Source organism: Tyto alba, unplaced genomic scaffold (assembly GCF_018691265.1).
Source record: "Tyto alba isolate M040663 unplaced genomic scaffold, T.alba_DEE_v4.0 Super-Scaffold_10, whole genome shotgun sequence".
Classification (NCBI taxonomy): Eukaryota; Metazoa; Chordata; class Aves; order Strigiformes; family Tytonidae; genus Tyto; species Tyto alba.
Window position 1 is genome coordinate 8,814,227 of NW_024881262.1, and position 25,535 is coordinate 8,839,761.

Sequence of the window (25,535 nt, forward strand, 5' to 3'; positions counted from 1 at the left end):
ATTTGCAGGTTGCTTCTCAATTAAAAAGAAAACAGTTAAATCCATTAAGCTTTGTGTTTTGAAAAGTGCTGCAAGTGTAGTCCTAATATTTCATCTCTATTTCTGCTTTCAATGTGGCTATCAGGAGACTACTTCAATTCACCTTTTCTGTTCTGACAAATATAACATTTGCTAGGACTTCAAGCTGAAAATGTTTATCAGGGACGTATGTCAAAATACACTACAGGGGAATACTGATTATTGCAGAACTAAGAAACCTAAGTCCAGGAAATGCAAAGAAAAAGTTAAACATTACAAGAAACCCAAGCATGTAAAGATAAGGAAGAGTTCAATGGGTTCAGCTTTTATTCTGCCCACCATACTTTTTAAAAAACATTCTGAGAAGTGACTGAAAAACCAAGTGTTCAATATTCACTATGCAAAGTGACTTGCTTGCCTGATCTCTTTCAGAGAGGCTGTACAGAGCTCTTTCTCTTCACTTACTGAACCAACAGGCAACCATTTTGTAGCAAAGACACATGTGACCGCCCAGTTCTGATTTCTCTTATATAGTCACATAACAAAGCTGAAAATTTGATTTTGTAAGCATTCGTGCCACTAAGTCTGAATATTTGTAGAAAAAAAGCCCAAAAGTAAAATAAATGCCTCCAAAGCACTTGTAAGTGGGATTGCTTTTAGTGTTATCAGCCACACAGCTAACACACAAATGGAATAGATTACCACAATGCCTGGGGTGTGCTCATTACTCAGTTTTCCCATTTGTTTAAAGACTGATACTCTCATGGCATCTCTTTGGACTAACATCAGTGCATCCTATGGTGAAACACAGCATTAGACCTTTATAGTATGTGTGCTACAACATAAATCTACATTGCCCACATCTGTTCTCAGTACAGAACACCCCTTCCCCAAAGCAGGAGTTTTACAGCTGATCATATTACATTTTCCATGTTCTGCTCATGGTGCTCATTCTAGATGGAATTTGTTTCTATGCAGAAGATGAGCACAAGGCCTGTGTGCTATTCAAGCCACAATTAAGCCCTCGGAAATAGGTCTTAAGTGATGCATAGGCTGCTGTCAGCTCTCTAAATTTCACCCTATGTAATTTCTTCCATCACCCACTCACATTATGTTATTGTCTATGGCTTCAGAAAATTACTACTAGTGCATTCATAACTTCCATTCAACAGAGGCTCAATGATTGTTTTCTTTAACGCCCTCTGAGCTTCCCATATTGGCTGTTGTGCTTTTACAAGTACATTTCCCCAGTATGAAATTTCTCTTCCGTCTTATATGGGAAGGAGTATAATTTAGAGTTCACCCTGGAACATCTCATCAGGGAAAAAGAATTGGATATGCACCATTTCTATTCTTAACATTATACTGACCTCTAGAGTAAGAAGTACTGCACACCTGATAAATCAGCTGGATAACTAAGAGAGAAGCAGAAAAAGTAAGACGAGGACTACCAGGAGCTACCTGCTCTCAGCAAAGGTCCCAGGAGCAAGGCACTGGGGCAGCACAGAGCCCTGAAGGCTGAGATGATGCTGGGTCAGCCAGTAACTTGGAATAAAGATCTGGCCATGCCGTAGCCTTCATGAGTTGCCCCAAGAGTCTCACAACAAGCCCATGCAGCATCTGACATTCTGAATCATGTTCTGAGGACTAGAAAATTTGGGGTTCATATAGACTGGCAGCCCTTTAGACACCATCAGATATTTTCTCTTATTTCCACTTTTCAAAATAATAGTATTTTAAGATCTGAACACATCCCGAGCTATATATCATCTGCAGAAAGCATTTGCATAGCAATATACAATATGTTCATAGTTTTCTTTAATGATATCCATTTCCTTTGTTTCCTTTTTTTAGTTGTCTGAACACTTAACTAAAATATTAAGATACTTCCTAAATATGAGTGTGATATTTTCAGGAAAACTTTTCAAGGTTTCGAAAGCACATTCTAAAAAGACTCAGCTTGAAAGTAGGCTTTACTTGTCATCACCTAGTTTTCTCCAGGAAACCCCTCTGGCCTCTCAGCAGTGAATTACTAAAATACAGCCTCACTCTCAGAAAGAGAGCAGAAAACAACTGCTTTACACCATGTTGACTGAACTGCCTCTTAGGTATAGTCAAGAGATAAAAATACCTAAGAACATGTTACTAAGGGTAAGCAAATCCACCAAGTGATGCACTGTTCCCATTCAGGCTCCAGACAGCCTACAAGAGCAATATGGACAACCCCTGCCACCTTCAAGAACTACTCAAAGAATTAGCTGGGTAAGTTACACTGTCAGCCAAGTGTCTAAAACTTTCATTGTACATTCTGAGTACAAAGTTATCTGGACCTCTGAAGCTGTGTTGTAATCAGAGACATTTGGGGGATGATAGTTTTGTTTGCACAGTGATTGCCTTTAACAACATATGGTAGCTCCTCATACCAAAGAAAGTTTTGCCTTTCTTTTTCAGTGTAAGTCAGATATTTCTGTTTCCCTCATGTGAAATCAGACCAATCTGTAACAAACAGGTATGGTCACAGACAAGACCAGTGAACTTCTGCTGACTGGAAGGCAGTAAATCACTTTCTTTGATCTTCCGTATTACTTCAGCACAGCTCACAGTAAATTTAAGAACAGCATTGGTAAAAGTTTTTCTGTCAAAAACAGGTCCTCTAAGAATAAGAGTGATACTTAAAAAACCCTTCCGAGATATACGTTGCATTACGAAAAGCTTTTCTATGATTTTTAAAAATAGCAACTTCCAATAAAATGTAAATGAAAAGAAAGCCTCATACTTAAGATTTCAAAAGATAGACAACTTGTGCTGATTTTCTGCATTAAATCCCTTCACGATCAAAAGCAGCATGTACTTTTTCACAAAACCATGAAAAGCTCAATTGGCAATGAATATGGGTCAGCACCGAGGTTTTTCAACCAGTCAGGAGTTGAGCACAAACAGCAAGTGAAATGGCAGGGGCCACAACCAACTTCATATTAAAACACTGGGTGCAGATTTGGAGCAATAAAGAATACAACAGATTACTGCTGAAAGGAGCTATTTTCTCCAGAGTACCTTATACACCATCTTACTTCTAGGGTAACTTACACAACTACATGGATGGAAGCACATGGCAGCCAGGAAGCAGAAATCAGGAAGGGGATCACCTAACTCAAGCTGAGACCATTCTGCACTGGGGAACTAGACAAACACAGCAGCCACCAAGTACAAACTGCAGTCGCTCATGACAAAGGCAAACACACGGATACTTACTCCTTCTGCAGCACTGCTGGCAGCTTGACTGTGCTCAGAAGTCGAAGAGACCAAGAAGGAGAATCTGATCCCACTAGAATAATCCCCCTGACTAACACATTCTCCTTAGTACCCACCACGTGCCCATGAAGACCTTGTTCAGAGCTGTAAATCATCATCTCCTTACAGATCTCACTGGGCAGCTAAAGATAACACTGCCCTTCTGCTACAGGGGAAACTGAGATGAAAAACAATGTAAAACTCTCTATCTCACTACAGGAGGACTGCAAGTGCTTTGGGTTAATCCTAAAGACTTTGCAGAGGAACTCAATGGGTCTTCAGCCCTGCAGCTGTGAGGCACCTCCAGCTGATGGGCCTTAAACTGCATAGTTTCTTAAGGGGGCCATGTGTCCGAAGCAGCACATACAGCTCTTCTTTGAACCCACTTTTGGTCTCACCCTACAGCACCGTGTGAGCCTCCAAGCAGTCCCAAGGTGTCCCCATGCCTGGGTGCTGAGATTTCCCATCCCTAAGCCTCAGCACACATTCAGGCTGATGAATGGCTATGCTACAGGACAACTAGCTGAATATGGTATGTGTGCCTAGAGCACAGTCACAGCACATAGATTCAAAGAGGACTTAAACACCAGCATGGTATGTTGTCCATCCAAGGCAGAAGAGAGCAAGAGGGAAAGGGTCTGATTCAGATACGAAGAAGTAGAGAGAGCTGGAGGTGTTTCACTATCACTTTAGAGTTAAAAACATGCACACACACACATAAGGCTGTGATGCAAATTACCTGTCAGGAATTAAATCTCCAGACAAAGTGGGCAGGTGGGTTGCACAGTCTGTGAACATTGCTATGATCAGATATCAGGAATGGAGTGGCTGCAATCTGACCTAGAAGGAAGACACCAAAGTCTGCATTTTATTTATGTGTTTTACACGTTACCTCCTAAAATAAAAATATGTGTCAGACTGGTGGTGTTTAAATGTAGAACTCCCTTTATAGTAAACTGATTCTTTCCTTTACCTGCATGATAAGTAGTTCTGGGAACACAAAGTAGGAAGAGACCATGGGGAGGAGATGATAGGGACTCAAAAGACTTGGAGTTAGTGGAGACACTGGAGGAGGAGACAGCAAAATCAAACTCGCAAATGAACTGCTCAAGGTCAAAAAATAATGTGCATTGTTGAGATGTGCTGCTTTGTTTCTTAATCCCAGAGTTAAGAGAAATAGAAGACCAGACTCATTGTGTGTGTTCTCCAGGACAGTATTGGAAAGGGGACAAGTAGGTAAGTAACTGAAAGTCAACAATCCATAAGACAGTGAGAAAAGCAAAAGGGAGAGTGAGAGGACAAGGCATACCAAGAAGGGGAGCCCAGCTCTTCTTTCTAGCAGCTGAGCTGTACCTGCGAAATGAGCCAGACTAGGGCCCTGTTTTATTAGGAGCTGAAGGAAACACTGCATGCTGCAAATGCATAGGTCAAGGGTTAATCTTCATTCTTATTGTCATGTGAAATGCAAGGATGTGGTTATCTGTTTCAAGAGCACCTCGGCTGATCAGCAGTCATTGACACCAAAGTCTTCCTCTTTAGGCTGTTTAGTAATCAGCACTATGCTGGGCTTTCTTTGTTTTCCTTCTAACCACCATGCTGTTTCTAATTTTTTTCCTACATGTCTGTGTTTTGGCCGATTCCTGACCCTGAAATGAAAAGAATTAACCATGTTGTTGTTATTCATTTTCTGCTCTCTTGCTCATTTAACAAGTGCTTGGCTCTTGAGTGAGGAGCAGAGGGTAACGACTGAAGTACTGTGGGCCAAGCTGGGGGGAACTGCCAGCAAGCCTTTATAAATATAGGTAGAAAGGGTGATGCATTGGATGTTGTGCTTTGTTATAGTTTGTAAGAGCCTCAAAGTGTGCGGGGTTTGTATCTATGCTCTGCCATGCTGCTCTTTATTGAATAACTTGCATTTTAAAAAAGTGGTGTTCCTCTCTCTGCAGTGACATACACTTGGCTGCGAGTCTGTCTGATTAAACCAGGTGATGAATGTACGAGAAAATGCAGGGGCTGACAGCACTGGGGACATACAGGTGGGGGTAAAAGAAAGTCATTTTGTGGGGAGGAATATCCCAACTTAGACTGGACTGAGAGCTTAACATGATACAAAGTCATTATTTGATTCATTTAATTTTTTTTTCTGTTGATAAAGTAGGTCAACTTTCCTAGTGGGGACAGAGAACCACTGACCAGTGTGTCTTTATGTGGGGCTACACTCTCAATCCCACCTGAATATTTAGCACACAGTGCTATGGTGGGGACTGCCAAGGGCACCTTGGAGAACCTTTGCCCTTGCAAGAGAAAGCATCCACATCTAGAAGTTAAAACATGTTTTCCATCCAGGGCATTCACAAACTTGTTGCTTTGGCTACACACCAGTTCCTCCCCTCAGGAATAGGTAATAGTCATTTTACAATGTCATTTCTCAATCAGTTTAAGCCAGTTTATGCAGGCCACTAGAAAACAAAGTCAAGCTCTCGTCCAGAAACTCATGCACACTCACTGTGCTGCCAGCTCCTTTGTGCACCAACATAAGCATTTGTCTGGCCAAGATTTTCCTTTGTAGTGTTAGTTGTAACCTAGATCAGTTTCTTGGCCTCATTCTCTGAAAGAGCAGATGAGTTCCTGAGATGAAAGAAGGGACCCTGGAGGATGAAGGGCAAGAATGGGCAGGCAGCAGCACCATCTTCCAGAAGTAGTGACAACTTTTCATGACTATATATGATTATAAAATTATGGCACAAGTTGCATGATACCATTCTTGGATGACTGGGTAACTGGAACGTCCTAAATAAGGATTACAAATGTTAAATAATTAATGAAATAATGGATAATACATGACATGCAGTTAATACTCTTTCTGGGAACAAACGTCGCATTATTCAATTCCTCTGAAAGACAGTAATTCGTTAAACATGCATGTGAGCAAAAGTAGTCTAGTGTGAACATCTGAGATTAGTTAATAATGAAGAACATAAATGTGGTCAAAATGCACAGTCATTCAGAACTGAAATAACGTCATTGGGACGGACATAAGCAATGTTTTTGTGGCATTCAACCAGTTCTCTGAGGATTTTATGAAGTGTCAGGCTCCTTTCTGACATTTGGAAGCCAGGTATCTTGAAAAGTTTAAAGGGGGGAAAAAAAGAAAGAAGGCAGTGAAGAGGCAAAATGTCATGGAAGGGACAGTTCTTTCCAACTCAAAAGTCAGAAGAACCTATTGAGGAAAAAAATTACAATTTTCTCATTACACCCTGAGGCCTTGCCTCCTGAGGTGCGAGCTCTGAATCCAAGACTTTCCTAGCACAATCCTCTGTAAAACCAAGCAGAGGATGGTATGTGCTTAAGGTGACAGTCGTGGGAGGAAATTTCCAAGAATACTTTGAAACATTACTGTTTATTCCTCACTGTGTGAACAGAGCCTGTGAACTGAACTTCCACAGAGACATGCTTTGAAATGGCAGACTTCAGAATATCTATTTATTTCAACTTATGCTTATTGTCCTCACCTAACTTCTACTTGAAGTTGAGCTTTATTTGTAAGTGAAACCAGTTTGGTCCAGATTCAAGGCCCACCAGATGAAAATGAATTGTCTCTCTGCTCTACTACATCAGTTCAAGGTTTAGCCTTGAGGGCAGATTTTCAAAATATTTTGGGTAAAATTTCAACTGTTCACTATGCTTATACAAGGCTATGTTACCAGAAATGCCCAACCAACTGATTAGGGGACAACTGGCACCCAGGCTCTGACTGTCCCTGATGGTCAAGTTAGATTCTGGTCATTTATTTGGCTGCCTATACAGAAATAAGCTTCTTGCAAATCTTGCCTGGGGCAAGCAGTGTTATGTGCAGCCTCAGAGAACAAGATTTACCAGCTTCCAGATTTGTCTGGGTTCCAAAGGCTTTGCTCATGAAAAATTCAATGAAGGAAAAATAAACAAATGATAAAATAAAATAAAGATCCACCAATACTCTTACTATATTAAAACCTGACTCAAACTGCTAAATTAACAGGCCCATCACAATTACTTACTGATTTGTCAAGCAGCATCAAGTCAGTATATAGGCAGAATTGTGTGTGTGATGTAAATATAAAAGGGTATCCCAGACAACTGCAGCGTTCCCCATAGCAACAAGTCATGTGAACTCTTCAGAAAATGTAAATAAAGCCATAAAGTCATGTCATTGTGCACAAAAAATCCTGCAGAGTAGATACCCTACAGATATGAACTCTGTAATAATCTGTCCTTCTGGAAGCCTAGGTGATTTATTTTCCCACAGCTTTTTGTGTGTGTGTGTCTGAAAGGAGTTTCCTTCATTTAATGGCTCACATTCTGTTCTGGGGCTTGTTAGTACAAAGGAGACAAGTCTAATTTTGCTAATCCATGCTGTGAAGGGAGTCAAACAGCATTTCCTATATTCTCTGCCAGTATGAAACAAAATCACACTTCTAGCAGGTTCTTAATACTATCTCACAAGATAAACTTCTGTTGCTAATAATACCTGACACTTCTATGTATGAACACACCAAAAAAACTTCAGAACAAATTGATTCCTGGTGTAACTGTATTGAATTTACTGGAATTAAAATAGTACTAACCTGGCATGTTACTGGGTCAAAGCAATAAGTTGGAGAGCCTCTTCTTCCTGCAGGCTCACCCTGACAGTCAAGGTTAATTGTGCCAAGCAGAGCTCCTGGCACTTTCCTAGAGCCACCAGAGACTTAAACTGGGATTACACAGCAGTGATACAGAGCTGCTGTAAGGCTCCTGTTTTCCCTTCCTTCTCTTCAGTCAGCAGAAATCTGGCCAAGGAAAAGCTCAAGCCAGTGTAGCTCACTGACTCCTCTTGAGGGTCTTTGCCAACATCTAGAAAGTCAATGGGAACACCTCAAAATCACAAGCATAGCAGATTTTAGGAGACCAGTAGCAGAAGAGTTAAACTATGAATACAAACCCTGCAATTTTGCAAAGGAAGCTAAGAAGAATGTGTAAATCCCAGAGGGACCCTCGATACCTTTACCAGAGTTCATAATCTTGCAAAATTGGCCCTAATTGCTTTAAATTACAAAATGCAGCAGACTATCTTTTCATACCTTCTAATCCTTTGGAAATAAGTAATTGTCAAAATAATTACATTTTTTCCCATGGTGGAAGCCTAATAACATTTTCCAACATCTACTTTTGTTGTTTTTACTAGTTTCTTGGAGGAGAAACAACAACAACAAAATGTTGCCATTTGAAACACTTTGATCTTTCCAGATTTCCCTTTTTTGTAATTAATAATATGTTTCTCTTCACTTGAGAGACACTTACAAAAGAGGAGAGAAAATACTGTTCAAGTAGTATAAGCTATGGTATGCAATAATTTCAAGTCTACAAGATCCATAATCTGATTAATGCCCATGTGTAATCGTGCCTTGTTTGGGTAGGATCTGTCTTTCACGATTGATATGGACAGCCGCAGGACTGGAATCAGCAGAGCACTCTAGAACTTGCTTCAACCTCAGTATCAATAATGCCAGCAACCAACCTTGGCAAGGGCAGCAAAACTCACTCACCTCCAAGAGCTTTATGGCCCTGCTTAAATACAGCTCAAATCGAAGGCAGGAGTAGGTAGGAGAGAATCTTGATTTAGGGAATTCAGTCAAGACTTGTTTCAAAGCATAAAATTTGAATCTGATTGCAAATCTTTATTTTTGCATTGTATTAGTAGCAGTAAGGCTCCCTGCAACCATGGAGCTAAGATAGCAGACTAAATAGGCGCACATAGGTAGAAGTGTATCCAACCAGCACAAAGGTCTTCTGATTGCAATGGCAAATGAAGGGCTCACTGAGAGGCTAAGTGAGGCCTCACACTCACAGGGCATATGGACACCAGTGAGCAACAGAAGCCCTCTGTTCTCTCTTTTAGGCACAAACTCCTCTGTACCTCAGGATTTTTACGTTGCACTGTTATTTACCAGCCAGGCTGTGGTAGCGAAGTAGAATATGTATCTTTCTCTTACCTTAATAATTAATATACAAGCTCCTCCTGCCTCCAATATACCTCCAGCATACCAAGTGATCCTTTACCCACTTTATCACCAAACAAGTGAGGGAGAAGATGGTCAGAAAAGCTCTGAAGTTAGGAGCAATATTTTGCAAATATGGAGTTTGCTCATCTGGTTACTGACCAAGGATGTTAAAGAAAACGACGTTCTCCCAGGGTTCACCTCCATATCCTGGGGACTCTCCTGCCTGGCAGTAACTGTGACCTCTGCACAACAGGTCTTCATGTGGCAGTAAGAGCAGAAAGACCACATCAATCTACTGAGGTATGCATCTCTGAGGTATCGTAGGCTATTTGGAGGAATATACTTTGCAATTTACAGCATCGCCACGCAAGGGTTCATGCAGTATTTCATCCTAAATGGCTCATTCATAGAAGACAAACCAAAGAAGTGCTACATTTTTGGCAAAGTGTTTTACAGTACAATGTGAGCTCAACAGATTGGAAATGATAACTGCCTATAACAACATTCAGGGCTGCTCTGACACACAAACAAATGTTGTGTTTTACACATCTCCTAACTGCAGGGGCAGCAACTTAGAGAACATGTCTGCAGATTCTACAGACAGCACCATGACTTGGAGCAAAATATATTTACAGCACCTAAGGGAGAGGGAAAGACCCAGTGGCCTGGAGCCTTTGTCCTGTAACTCATAATGCAGCAAAGGTATGAACCACAGCCTGGAGACCCTGAACTCGTACAGTCAGCAATCCCAAGGGGTTTTGATGTTTGACAAGCAGCAACACACAGCTGAGCCTGGGCTCCACTGGCCGCAATGTGAAACAGCCTCCCGAGAGAAACCCTGAACCGAATTTATCTAAGCACAAAAACACCAGATCTACATATTATAGATAAATACATAAATAGGCAAACCATTTTTTTTTTCTGGTACATTTTCCATGGAAACATTAACATGACACCAACATAGCAGAATCCCTAGGTGCTATAGGAATGGGTTGTACATGTATCTGGAACAAGAGTAAGGCGCAGGAGAGGCTTCAAATAGTTATAGTGGAGACCATTAGTGACCGTACATCTGAAATTCAAAGAAATTCTACTTTTATGTGGCACATATTATGTGTTGTCCATCTTTGGGTCTGCTTTCTACCTTGTCTGAGCTCTGTGTCTGTGAAGCAGGCTAGCAGCCCACCACTAACAAATACATCTGCTGAGACCCCTCTGTACACAGACGCCTCGCAGCAAGTGAAGCATTCTGCAGGATTAATCTCTTCCCTGGCTATTTTACAGTTTGTCTGCACTGATAACCTTCAGTGATTGTAGGTTCTCAGACATGTGCACATGTGGTAATATTTGCTCATTTATTGTTATATTTATTTGGCAATACATGGCAAGAATATGACCATTATCAATGAATAATACTTCAATAAAATGGCTCTCTACTAAAGCAATGACTCTGGAAACAGATACTGTACTGCATATAATGACAAGAAAATATGTATCTATTGTTGAAATAACCTTTCTAAAAAGAACATTGCAGGCCCAGGTGTACTCTATAGATGTTAAAGGAAATCCCTCATCATCATCACCCTCAAGAATTTAGTGCGCTGAGAATTACTATTTTGGATAAGTGCCCATGTCTCGGACATACCATACGGTAGCTATGTCTTCTCAATGCGGTAGTTGTATTAAAATGTTTATGACATTTGCATGAGCTATGCAGAAACTTCTCAGTGCCATTTTCAGTCCCACAAAAGAACAATTCTGGAAGTTATCCAACATAAGCCATTGAAACTGCCATTCCCCAGTGACCAAGGCTGCAGAAACCTTGAGCACAAACTGTATTAACGTGCCCTGTTCACATGGTGGCTGCCGTTCACGCCCTACCTCTCACATACGTGCATTGCACAGATATTCTAGTCCACAGATGGAGGCTTTACACAGAAAGCACTTCCTCAGAGCAAACGAGCCAAATCAGTGAGAATGAGACTTAGAGGCAGAAGGTTCACAGGAAACTATACCTCAAAACTAAATGCCAGAGATGGAAGATGCAATGGAACAGCAAAGAGAAATCAAAAGCAGAACCCCAAATCTTTAAACATTCAGAATAGCAATACAGCATGGTAGAAAAACACAAAGGGAATGTCAGATTCAAGTGGGGGTTAGAAACGGTCTTTGAGATAATAAGAAGTTAGGAGACAAATAACACTAAGGAAAAAAACAGGAAGAAGATAAAAAAAAAAATCCATTGCAGAAGATGTGACTAGCCCTTGGTATGCTGCAGATCTTCAGTTCCCATGACAGGGTGCCAACAGAAGACACGTTCAATGAAAGTGCCATTGGCAAGGGCTACCAGGAGGCTGACAGCAGAGCCCAGCAGAGAAATGAACTCCTGGCAACAGGGCTAAAGACAAGAACATTTCTGTGTGAATAAAGGACGCAAGCTGAGGTCACACTGAGTGTAGAGCCCCAAGGTGAAACACACGTGGATTTTTCAAGAGATTAATGGATCTTTTATTTCCTTTCCCTGTCACACTGGCAGCAGTCACCTACCCAGTTGCATCTATGCTGAGAAACCTAAAGGAATTGGGCAATAATGTACAGTCATTTCAAGGGGATTTAGCTCAGGTCTGGTCAGGTTTTTCTATGCTAGTAGCAAGAAGAGCATCTTACACTCTGTCCTGTTTGGCTAGGCAGGTAAATATCAAGTTTGTTTGTTTGTTCTCATATTGGAGCTGGTGTTGTGTCTCGTGTTTTCCCATAGTTTACCCATTCACATCACACACAGCTTGGGTTACTGGATTCAGTTTCCTCCCTATTAAAATGCAGCCCTTCTAGGGTGGAAATTTCAAGGCGAGACCTCTGCATAGCAACACTGATCAAAAGTTTGCGAGACAAGGTGTAAAATTTACCTGGGTAGGCATTATCCAAGCCAGTGTTGCATAAAAGAGGTGAGTATAAGCCATCAGGATACTGGGTTTACTTTTCACCTGAGCAGCACCACCCACACGTGCTCATTACCAGAGCTCACACTCTGGTCTGGCATTGCTGTAATTTGGGATAACATATGTCATCCAGTATTGCTTCCTTCCCACTCTTGCACTACCCGTGTTTCCTTCCCATGTTACCACGCAGAATGAAAATACCATGAACAGATGACAGCACAGCAGAAATTTCCAGGACTGCCCAAGGAGTTAGCAGTCCCGGGGAGTCTGTGCTGAGGAGCAGTACATCCTCCACAGTCCCAGGCACTGCCCTGACAAAGGCTGAGACATTTTGCGTCAGGCCAAGTTAGGTGTGATGAATAGATAGACTGGGTTGGAAGAGAATCAACATGGATCCTAGTTCAGTTATCCACGTTTGGGCACAAAATCCAAGGGTGAGTTTATATCATCATAGGGAATTTTAGCAAAGTACTGACTGCGTTTGGAAATATGCCTTCCAGTTTCATTTCCAGTACGCACACCAGTAATACAACAGTGTGTGAGCTTAAGTGTGTTTTTAATGCAGAGGAAATGAGATTGCATCTTATTCCAACTAATCATTGCTCACAACCTCTCAGTGAATTTAGCTGCATGAAGAATCATCCAGTATCTTGGAATAGCCTCTGGGCCAGGATCATTTCTTTAATATTAGTTGTTCTAAATATTATTTCCCTGATACAGATTGTTCCTTTTTTACACTTATTACCTGGAAGTGTTTGCTTGGCTGCCTTTGCTGGTCTTACAGAAATAAACTGTATTTTTAGAGTTCTGGTTCTGGTTCCTTTTGTTACCAGAGACACTCAGGAAATGTAGAATAACCATGTTAAATTACATAATTTTTAGGTAGATCACATTTAAACTCCCAATGATGGATGGCCACCAAAGCCTCCAGAGAGTTATTCTGACAGCAAATTATCCTGTTAGGATTTAGCCATTTATTGTAAATCTACATTTGACTGCCCTCAGCTATCTGTTTACATTTATATGAGCCAGCAAAGTGCACTCATAGCCCAGAAAGCCAACCGTGTCCTGGTTTGCATCAAGAGAAGTGTGGCCAGCAGGTCGAGGAAGGGGATTCCTTCTACTCTCCTCCACTCTCATGAGACCCCCCCCCTGCAGTGCTGGGGCCAGCTCTGGGGTCCCCAACATCAGAAGGACACGGACCTGCTTGAGCGGGGCCAGAGGAGGCCACGAAGATGCTCGGGGAACTGGAACATCTCCCCTGTGAGGCCAGGCTGAGAGAGTTGGGGTGTTCAGCCAGGAGAACAGAAGGCCCAGGGGAGACCTTAGAGTGGCCTCCCAGTGCTTAAAGGGGGTACAGGAAAGGTGGGGAGGGACTCTTCATCAGGGGGTGTCAGGATAGGATGAAGGGGAATGATTTTAAACTGAAAGAGGGCAGATTTAGATTAGATATAAGGGATAAACTCTTTCCTGTGTGGGTGGTGAGACACTGGCACAGGTTGCCCCCTCCCTGGAAGGGTTCAAGGCCAGGCTGGACGGGACTGTGAGCAACCTGGGCTGGCGGAAGGTGTCCCTGTCCATGGCAGGGGGTTGGAACTAGACGATCTTTAAGGTTGCTTCCAACCCAAGTCATTCTGTGATTCTATGATTTTAGCAGATTGAAGATTGCTTTATATCAAATTTGTATTCTTTCTCTAGGGTTCTTAAGACTCTGATCAAATTGTCTTTAAATTCATAAAGCTTCCCTGAAAGTCATCCCTGCAGCTACAGTTTTCCAAGGTGTTTGAAGTTTTAATGGCTCTTCAATTCCAAATTTTCAATATATCTTTTGAGCTACAGTCAGTAGGACTCGACACCAAATGCACCAATATACAGGCTTACCACTATTGTGGCAGAGGTAATACAACCTCCCCTATCCTGGACAGCATTCCCACGTGTATTCAGCATTCCATCATCCCTTCCCGCTTTCCATCTCCGTGTTTTCAATACTGCTGTCTCAACTAGACATCTCTTTTGACAAATTACAAAACAGGAATGGATAAGCTTCAAGGAAGGGCAAGAAGAGTTATTAACATGCAAAAGACACTAATGAGGATACAGATCAAATAAAATTTAGCGGAAGGAGGAAGTGAATTAGAACTGACATTAACAGATGTTTATGAAAAAATAAATGGAAGAGTCTGTAAAGGTTTACTGTATCTCACACTGTATCAACAAGAAGTGTACCAATGAAATTAAATGACAACAACCAGTAGAAGGGACGATAGGAAATCTTGTTTCCCAGAACATATAATTAATTTGTGATGCATTTGTCATGAATTACTATGAGGCCAAATAAGCAGGACTCTAAAAAAGATCAGCTGTCCCTATCAATAAGACTATCCAGATACTTTTAACTGAATAAAATGCAGAAGGAACAGTAACTTTCAAGAAATCTGTAAGTGCTAAAAATCCCAACTTCTACCAATAAATGCATATGAACCTCTGGAAGCACCTCACATAAGTACGATCTTTTGTTGGAAGCGAGAAAGTTAATTTGATGATACATTTATATGGGTGGTCTGTATGTCCTGGCACATCTAATTTGGGATCTTCTGCCAACTCCACAAAAGTATCCATTTTTCCTCAAAAGTGCAGTTGTGCCCATCATTCAGTTGTTATCAAGTTTATGTTTGCTTCCCCTTCATGGCAACAATCTGTTAGGTAAAAGGTAATATAGTGTAAAATCTTTTTTTCTCCCACATTATTCTTTCAAACCCTTTTTTAGTATAAAACTTTCCACATTTCTGGCCACACATAATTTTTTGTTTTCAAGGTGTATTTAGTACAACCTAGAAACTCCACAAAAAGCTTCAGCGTCGATCCAGCTGCTTTTGAGTGGATTGTCCTGAGTAGCCTCAGGAGTGTGCTAGCAGTACATACAGAATTGGGCTTGTACATTGCTAAACTGCTACCCACGATGAACTAAAGCCAGTTTGTGCTTGTTTCTTACCGCTGAAGGAGCCAGGAGCCCCTGAGGGCGATCCCTGGGCAGCTGGGCCTGTCGAAATGCGGACCGGGGCCAGCCTGGCAGCTGTGGCCATGTTCAGCTTGTTGGCGATTTGGGGGTGATTGGGGCTCGGCCGCCATCCCGCGGGCCCGACTGAAGGGAACCAGGGCCAGCCGCAGCCCGGGATGGTCAGACAGGGCCACGGTGACGGAGAAGTGACACAAAAACAAAGAAATTCATCTTCGCGAGGCACACCTAGCCCAGGCTGGGGAAAGGCGGCGGAAGCCGCTCATTGCAATGGGGACGGCGCCATCTCGCGGCTGCCGCTCCGCGGGCGGGCACCACAGCCCCGGCCCCGGCCCCGGGGCAGCGCCGAAGTCGGCCTTTCGCGGAGTGAGGTGGAGTGCCGCAAGGGAGCCATGGCTAGGGCCAGACGGAAAGGAGGGTTTCTAGCACCTCGGAAACTCCGGATTTCTCAAAGGAAGCAATGCTCACTGAGAAAGTATTTTTCTGGGCATACAGAGCCATTTTGGGTAGTAGTGTTTGTCCACAGAGTGGGAGCTGGGACTTACGTGTTGACCCGCTCTGGGCTGTGACCCTCCCTTTCAGAGCCCCCCAACTGTGGGGAAGCTTCGCCAGGTACGTGGGAAGTGAGTGCATGATGCCATGACAGCCAAAAGCGTCCTCTGAGGTGGTGGCTTTGGTCAATTATAAACAAAGCCATGACTGTGGGGTGGAGAGACATGTTCTCGTCTCTCCATTTGAGGAATTTCCAGCTTGCTCATCCAAAGATTGCGCCTCGCTTCCGTGACACACTGTGCTGCTGTAAACAGTGACCCCAAGAAGTCTGTGAAATGGCCGCCTTGGACAGCATGGTCCCTGGGAGATTAATTTTTCAAACAGATTATCTCAGGAAGACCAATAGTGTAGTCAAACATCACAAAACTATAGTGGGCATAGAATTTTCTTGAAGAAAATGTGGAGCAGAGGGTGTTCTGGGTCTCTCTTTACAAAAAAAAAAAGATTTTTTTTTTTTAAAGATAAAGGGAAAAAAAATAACAGAAAGTAAAACAATGTAAAAAGGCTTTAATATTTTACTGAATAGGAGGGAAAATTTCAACCCCTCCCTTCACTGACTCACTTTTCAACCTCATCACATTATTGCACTTAATTAACTTTACTGTTGCCTGCTGACCCAAGCCCTGTAGCTACCTGGCATCCATCACTGCCAATCCCTGTCTGCAAAACAAAGGACAGCATATTCCGCCTCTTTAAAAGGAACTGTACAGATGCCCTCCACCATTTTCTGCACCATTAAGATGCCCGTGCAACAGTTACAATACAGCTATATGGGCTTGACCCATTGTGGAAAAATTATTGTCATTTTCAATTAATTTACAATCCAGCCCCCTCTAAGTACAGACTGATTCCTCTATTTCTAGTTTCCTCTTTTGCTTCCTAAGAGTAAATTCTCCTGCTTCAAAATATTACAGAATAGCCTCCAGGCTTTTCATGGTTACTTGTATTTTACGTCATCCTTTAATCTTCTATAAATCACTTTGTAACGTCTTTTCTAAAATGCCCTTTCCAGTTCCCCTCTACTTTCCCAGGGATCCTGCTGCTATTGTGAGAACAAATTTAATTTGCATTGATCTCTGTTCCCAAACGAAGCTGAGTACAATAAGCTCCACTGTTCTAAGGAGTTCATTAGTACTTCATTGCAGTGGACATCACCTCACTTCACGTGTATTTATGCTATATAAACCAGTGCACATTAACGTATAGGCTGTCTGTGACCCAAGCCCATAGAGTGCTTTCAGATCTGAAAGATTAACAGGCAAATCTGAGGACATAAATCCAGAAATTAGACTTGGAAAGTGCCGCCTCAGCTGTCACATAACCTGTAGCATTAAGTCTGAAGAAACCTGAGTTTGTAACACTGTAGTCTATAATGTTGGACCACATCACTGAAGTGTGTAATGCTGTGCAAGGCAGCAAGTTCAATCTGAGAGTCACAGACTTGTTCACTGGTGACTCTCAGCAAAATACTTCAGGCTAAAGTTGTGCAAATCCTCAACACATCCCTGTTGGGCTCTTCTGAATATCTGTCTGTTAAGGGTGAATGCCTTGTGCTAAGAACTGGAAGTCCTGTCTCCGTGTCTGCACATCTCCCCACACCATCAGGAACACCAATAATGAGACTTAGCCATGAAACCTCACCATTGTGGAAATGCCTTCCAACGCTCATTCAGAGAGGAAAGTACTTAAATTAATGCTTTCAGCCCAATAGAAGCAGGGCACAGGAACCAAGATAGCCAGTAAGCTGTGGTCTACAAGCCACTAATGCTCCACGGAGGCAAGGACAGGCTTCACAGAGTCTTATTAAACAGCCAAGCCCACAGCATTTTCAGCTGCAAAGTTGTGTTTCAATTAAAAAACAAAGAAAAAGATGCAATTAGAGGGTCTGTCAATAGGAAGCATGAACAACAGTAGAAGAAAGAATTTGACTAGGCTTAGTCACCATTTCATAAAAGCTGATTTTGAAAGTGAAAGTGTCAACACTGCACAGATAAATGAGGGTGACTCAGTGGCATTATAGTTACCAGGAGAGTAGAGAAACAAAGGTCATCACAAACCTCTTTCAAAGAGAAAGAGATCTACTGAGCTAAAAAAAAATCTTGTATGCAAAATATTATGACACATCAGCTGAAACGTCAACTCTGGAAAATATGTAATAGTGGCCCATCTCATATTGGGCCTTCTGGATAGATTAGATGGACTAAAATGGTCTTCCCGTTCTCCAGCTTCTGAGGTGCTCTAATTCAAGGATAAACACATACAGATGGAAGAAGAATATGTTGACATGTCAGAACAGAGCTTCTTCCAAATGAACAAAAAAAAAAAAAGAGAGAAAACAAATCTTATTCAAAACTTCACAGAAAAATCTGTTTCCAGCTGTAACAGCTCCCTGGTGTGCAAAGGGCCACACTTGGTGAATAAGTTGATCAGCAAAACATGTCAGTGAGACAAGCGCAGCAAATCAGTAATGACCTTGTCTTGAAGAATTAAAGCCTGACTGGAGCACTGCTGGCCTAGAGCTGTCCTTAGCTCCACTGAACTGCTCTGCAGGAAGGCCAACAACCATAAAAATACATCCAGATTGCCAGTATGCTAGCAGTGTGTGCAGACTGGAGAGTAGGAACTTTCCATGCCCTTATCCTTCTGAGCACCCTCCCAGCTGTGAGCAGCTCCTGCTGTTGAGGCACAGTGTGGAATAGCCAGCTGGGCCAGCAGTGGGGTGCCCTGCAACGACACTACTGACTCAGTCCCCAGCTAGAAATCTTTCTAGTTCACCTTGGTGTTAAACTGCAATGATAGCAGCAATGGAGTAACCAGTTCTCCTGAGGCTTGATGGCGGTGTACCCACTCACCTGCAGTCACTGCACTGCTCTCTTAAGCAGTCAAGTCTTGCACCCCACACTGCCAGGGCATTTCCAGAAGAGCACATCCATTGCCCTGACAACCAGCTAGCTGCAAGATTCTCTTCCAATGATTCGTCTGAGATGGTGTGGAGTTAACAGAGTTCAGGCTGTTTTCAGTGAAAGATATAGTCTTTGCCTCACATAGACGCGGTACAGATACCCACAAATAGTTAAACTTCCATTGCTGTCAATTTTTAGCACCCGTTAATCCCCAAATCTTCCAGGTTAAACAATTCTAAACCAATCAATTTTACAATCACATGAGATAATCTGACTCCACACACCTTTCCCCGTAAACAATGGCCAGAGCTACCCATTCCTACCACTTGTGCCAGCACTGTTGCTGTCTACCTTCTTAGAGACCTAGTGCAGGATGTTAAATGAGCAGAATACAGTTCACTCTCTATCTGTGGAGCTACTTTACTGCCCATTTAACACCCTGAACCAGCTCACCATGTGTGCAGGCAAGCAGCAATACAAAGAGGGTACGTACAGAATAAGATGTAATTATATAATCAATTGTAATTAATTACAACAACTAAATATATATTATGCTCAAATATCAATAAAATTCATATACTGAATGATACAGAGAGGGGAGAATAGGACAGTTTCACTATTTTTGGTAGTAACTAGCCCCTGGATTGACTATAAACCATGTCCTTGCTTGCACGTATAGCAGGGTTTGGTAATCCTGATAAAGTTACCTACGCTGTTGGCAATGCTGCATTAATAGCAAGGAAGAAAATATGCCACTTCAAGCTACATAAATGCCCTTTGCAAGCCAGTAGCTTAAATTTAATTGTGCTGGAATTACTCCACTGATTTTCTTTCATAAGGTGACCAGCTCTGTGAACAGTGAGAAAGTACAAAACCAAACAAATCCGTAGCTGGTAATTACTCCAAACACCTGTACCAACCAGGCTCATTAAAAGTAATTGGGAGACATGTAAATTATGTTCTACCATTAACCTGGCTCAATTATTCAGAGTTGGTGTGTCAAACATTTAACTAGCTACAAAAACAGTATTGCAAGATGCGTTTTCTGAGAGAAAATTATGAAGGGGGATGAAAGCACGCTGCCATGTAACTCCATGTTACGAGTGCTCGTTTTGGTCTGGCACAATGGAATAATCCAAAAAAAACTCTCTAAAAATAGAGGTCACTCTTATGTTCTTTTAAAGGTCTGGTTTTATACACAAGGACTTCAGTGCTGTGACTCAAATGTCCCGTCCCTCTGAAAGCAGTTCTCATCCTTTGTACAAGAGTTTTGAGACCTCAGTCTTAAAACCTTGGCCAGATTCTGCTCTAGGGTTTGCATTGTGCCCCGCTGCACTGGACGGGGTACATGTGTCTAACTTTGTCTTCTGACTGGGGGAGTTACTCCTGCCCAGTGAGCAAGTTCTCAGCTTAAAGGAAATGGGTAAGTCAGGGCTGGAGGTGGGCTGAGAACACTTCTGCCTCTCCTGGGCTTGCATCCCAAGGCCATCACTTACTGAATGACCATTGTTTGGCAGTCTGGATGGAAATGCTTTCTGGTGTGCTACTAGCTGAGAGAAACACACATGGGAAAACTCCTTCAGGAAGCAAGACTTGGAGGAGATGCTGACTGCAATTTCCAAGGAGCACCAAGGATGCAGGCATGCCTGCTCCATTGGGTCCAAGAAGATTTGGGAACCAAATGCCTTCAGGTCTCTTTGAATATCCCAGGTGGGAACCAGAAGACTTCTCTCCCCCATGAGATGACTCCTCAACTTTATACGTGATCTGGGTGTCTCCTTACATAACTTTTAAAAAGCCCATCAGCATATCACCTCAGCATGCGGAGATGGAAAACTGCAATAGCAAGATGTCACAGGGAGGGTTAAGGAGTAGGCGGAATATTACCTTTAATAGGACCACTGTCAGCTTCACTGCCTGCAGCAGTTCTTTCACACCTCTGCTACTGGATGCAGCATTTTCTGGCTGTGGGCTCAAGGCAGATTTCGTTTACCCTGGTGAATAGAACGACCTTAATTTCTGTCAGCCTCGCTGAAGTAGTTCCAGATTTATTCTGAGGCAAGGGGAGAATCTGATCCTAAATTTTTGAAAACAAATGAGTTTACTACACCCTGGGAATTTTCAAACATGCCACATCCATCAGTTTTCCTTTCTGACTAACAATTGGCAAAATGTAACTGTCAAAACTTTTTTAATTCAAACCAAACTGTTATTTGTTCCAAGCCACATATTAAGTGTCAGTGACAAAAGTTTCCATGCAGCCTTTGTGGGCTCACACGCATAACTACCCTATGACCTACACCAAGTCACAGCCCTTGAGCTTGGAGAAGCTTAAATCTACCAAGGCAAGGGTGTGAAAACACAGCTGGGCCCAGCAGCTTCTGCTGCTGCAGTAAATTCCACTTTGCCCCTCTGCATGTCCCTCTAGCCTTAAAGTCTTGAGAGGTGAAATCATGAGCTCTTATTCTCAATGCAGTTCTTTTTTGGCACTAAAAATCACTCTGAGGCAAGGACAGTTTGCATATTTTCCCTGTCTGCCCATCAAGCTTTTAAAAAATTAAGTTATTAATCATCTAAACATTCACCTTCAGTGCACTAAGACTTTCTGGCCAGAAAGTCCCATAGGTGGTTATTTCAAATATGACTCTGTTTCCACTGAAGACTTTTGAATTAAAAACCCCTGAACTATGGACAAATGCACCTTGTGATAATTATTGCCTAGCACTACACTTCTAAAGCAGTCAGCTGAGCTTCTAGTTTATATTTCACTAATTTGCTTACTTGGTCAAAAAAAAAAAAAAAAACAGCCAACCCACAAACCATACACTCATCATGTAGTTTATCTGAGCTCTACTCATACAGCAAAGCATTGCTTGCAAGAAGGAAGAGAAGTTTGCTGCAAAATTGTTTTGTAACAGATGTATCAATGGAAAAAGTTAGTAACTGGGAGTGTTCTCTTTTCCTGTCTCAGAGTTGCTATTAGTGCTGGTCTTTAGGGTGTAGCTTTCCTCTTGGGCTTCTGTGTTTGTTCTACGTATTGCTTTCCTCTTCCTTTTGGTCAGGAGCCCTTTTATGATCAGGCAAGATAATACGGAGCAGCAGCACCGAATCTGCAGGACAAAATGAGCCTTTGCTTAAAATATCCAAGAGACAAATGGAGGTAAGTAGAAACAAATGGATTTAGCTGTTTGGGCTGGGGAATTGCTGTCAGTTCATTATTCAGAAGTTACTAACAACTAGTACGTTGGATCTGTTTTGGGTTTTTTTTTCCCCTATTTCCATGCAATGTTAAGAATTTAACTAAAGTCCATCATGGAAACATATTGAAGTTGTAATTACGATCAGGCCTTAGGTAGGGATTACAGAGTTGGTTAGCAGATAAGTTCTTTAAGCAGGGTTTCCTAGGCCTTCATGGCAGACCTTAAACACATTTCCCTCCTTTTCCCTCATCTTGCAAAGCATCTCTGTATTTCTGATTCACTGTGCACACTATACCTAATCAGAGAGTTTATCCTGCTCCTATTATCTTCCTGTATTTCATATATATTACAGAGGTTGTATTTGCTCAGCTGTACTGAATCCTATTATAAAAGCAGGGTGCAGAGAGCAGTTTCTGGATGCACAATGAATGTCTGTAACTAATAAAATATAGCACCTGCTCTGCTGGAAGTATCAGTGTGAAGCCAGAGTTGACAGGGTAAGTGATCCCACTTCATAATCCTATAATGTTGATACAATTTGGTGGTACTGGCATAAAAGAGATACTCGGAGCTAAGCTGGACTTTGAGATAAATTGAAAATGGTGTCTTTAAAGGAAAACCACTCACACAGGATTTGATGACATGCAGATCTTTTACTCATAGGGTGTCATATCTGGAAGTTAGGTGGATGAATAGTCTTGTTTATTGTGTTGTATGAAGGCGGCGGATATTTCAGTTTAGAGAATAAAAGGGTGCATGTCCAAACAAGACTCCACATGTGCATCAAGAGCAGGCAATAAAAGACTAAATATTCTTGACATCCCTTCTGTTTTCTAAATTACCTTTTAAGAATCTTTAAATTTACCGAGATGGAGGTTTTCTCTGTACTTCAATGAATACTTCTAACCTAATCAAACCTTAAGTTACATTAGTTTTGCTTGCACACCTATGATATGGTTTTGGTCTCCAACTGCATTATCATGGTTTTTAGAGCCAGGTTTCCAGACTCAACTGCCAGAAAATAAATCAATGTTGTTTACTGTTTGCTGATCATTCAATCTTACCTCTATTTAAAAGTTTTCTAGGAAAATACTGATAGCAAACAATTGCAAGTCAGTGACCACAAAATTATTTCATACATGAAATAGACTGAATATTTTCCCAAAATATTTTGTAGTCTCAACAAACATTTTAGATTAATTTCTTCTTCTGCTCACATAGAGAAGACACTGTGCTCCCTCATGTTTTGAAGTCCCAGACAGCAGAGTTGCATTTTGGTGCACAAAGGATATGTAACTTACAAAAGGACATTAGCTCTGCAAGGCTGTTAGAGAGGGGCAACGTTGATCTGCGGCTATATGAATTTATCTTTCTGTTTGTCACATTACCTCTGGCTTCTCCTGTTCTCCTCCTGCCTGACCTCCTCTCCCATGTAGACCCAAAGATCCTTGGGGCATGGATCTTCCCTGAATGGGTATTCATACAGTGCTTGCAAGTGTCTTGCTCATGCTTACATGGCAGCATAGCACAGATAATAAATCAAATGTGCTGGCTTTACTCATCCTTTTCCATAGCAAAAAGTTCACTAAAGTTGATGGAAGTTTTTACATAGCAGTAGCAGACCTCAAAGTATGACTGTCAGTTCACTGGCTTCCTGGAAACACTGAGTTAAACTGCATTTATGTTGGCAAATCCATGCCCAGAGAGCTGAGTCACTCTGCACAAAGCAGCAGCTATGGCCCCTCTGAACATTTGCTCTTCCAAAGTACATCCTTCTTCTTCCACCAAGGCCTCCAGTGTGCTTCTTAATGCAGATGTTTGCTTTTCAGACACTGCACTGATACAAAGAGGCAGTCATACTTCCAAGATATCAGACTGGTAACAAGGGAAGAAAGAGAAGGTCCTGTGTCAGGAACAAACCCAGAAGACAGCCCTGGGTTATGTTTATAACCTTGAACCACTGATGCAGACAAAGAGAGAGGGATGTAGGATCATTATTAACCTGATAGTTGTTTTCACAGCCTGATTTTAAACACACTTATACCAGTGAGTATCTCTACTGGCTTTTCAGTTTTTCTTTTTGCACAGCTTGAAAAGCTGCCCACAGCCTGAGCAAAAATCTGAAGGGGCAGGGTTTGGATGCATGCAAATAACCTGCTGCAGTCATCAAAGCCACATCAAGGTATTTGAGGTGAAGTAGGACCAATCACCCCTTCTCTCCTGAAGTCTCAGCTAGAGCACAGACCTTGCATTTCTGCTGTGAGTGTGAACTGCTCACAAGTCCCTCTGCTCCTGAGTTACAGTAGCTGGATTTCTAAAATAAAAAGGCAGAATTCTGCTAATTGTAGAGTCCAGGGGCTAAGAAAAATAATACACAAAGAATAATACCCAAAACAATATCCACCTGTAAAATGAAAATGTGCTGGGAGTCAGTGGAGAACAAAGAGAAAGAAATACTACAGTAGACAACTACAAAGGCCAGCATAATACTCGATAGTCACAGGAAGATAAAAAATAAAACTACCTTGAAACCTCTCAATTGGAATACACTGAAGGAGAGTTGACTCGTCCCAAAGAATGTTGCCAGAATGGCAAAATGAAGTCAGCAGACAAATATGAACAGAAGATACCTTAAAAACAGGGGAAAAATATTCCTATAAGTAACATCTGAAATGTCAGAAAATAAAATACTTTCAAAAGAAAATCATTGGGAATGGGCAAAAACTGAATTTTAAAATCTTCCATCCAGTTTTCTACTAATCGCTGCTGGATATTTGACAGCCATTTAAATTATTCCTCAAGCTCATTTTAAAAAAAAAAAAAAAAAAAAAAAAAAAAAGGTTTGTTTTCCCATCCCCTCAATTAGAGAAAAATCATCACATCTTTTTATGTTGAGAGTTAGTTGATGAATGTCATGTCATATATCACTGCCTCTGCATCTGACAGGAATCAAAGCAAAGATTTTGAAAGGCAGGTGTCTTTGAACTGCTAATTATGCTTAACAAAGAAATTGTTTCAGTTGTTGTTTCTTAATGGAATTTCTGCTTTTACCTAAAAGGTTTTTCTGCCACCATATTTCTGGATAGTATGAAGTTATGTTGAAACCAACAGCAATCTATTTATTTCTGATTACACTGTGATGTTTAAAAAAGTGGAAAAAACGTCCTCTGTTTCTTCCATATTCAGGGCTTCTGGTGATTTGTTGAGAAATACTGGCAAAGGTAACCCTGTGATAGATATTTTGTTCTTTTGGATACATGTGCAGACATTAAAAAGCATCTGTGAAAGTTATGAGCACGAGAGTAGTATTTTAGCTCAATTTCTCTGCTCCCAGGACTTTCTCCTCTTCGTCTTCCTCATCTCTCTCTTTGGGGACTCATTCTGAGAGGGAATTAAAATACCCAGGCAAAAGCTGCACTCAACCAAATCTACTCAGACAAAAGCAATTACCAACAGGACAATAAGTCGGAAGGAGAAAAAGATAACAAGTGGTAGGCCAGCAATTTGGCATTGTCTCAAATTCCACCACATTCAAGTACTTTCAGTAAGGTTCAAAAAAAGCCAAAAAAACCCCAGCAAAACCCAAAGAAATAACA

General features: G+C 41.7%; 1 protein-coding gene across 1 annotated transcript in view; it reads left to right on the plus strand.

Annotated features, from left to right (window-relative positions):
• The first annotated feature begins 21,824 nt into the window (after nucleotides 1-21,824).
• LOC104363958 (calcium-activated potassium channel subunit beta-2) overlaps nucleotides 21,825-25,535 on the plus strand; it is a 154,192-nt gene continuing 150,481 nt past the window's right edge. Inside the window, exon 1 of the mRNA XM_033006435.2 lies at nucleotides 21,825-21,899. Within this exon, the coding sequence (XP_032862326.1) occupies nucleotides 21,862-21,899 (38 nt within the window). The 5' untranslated portion in view covers nucleotides 21,825-21,861. The remainder of the gene's footprint in view (nucleotides 21,900-25,535) is intronic.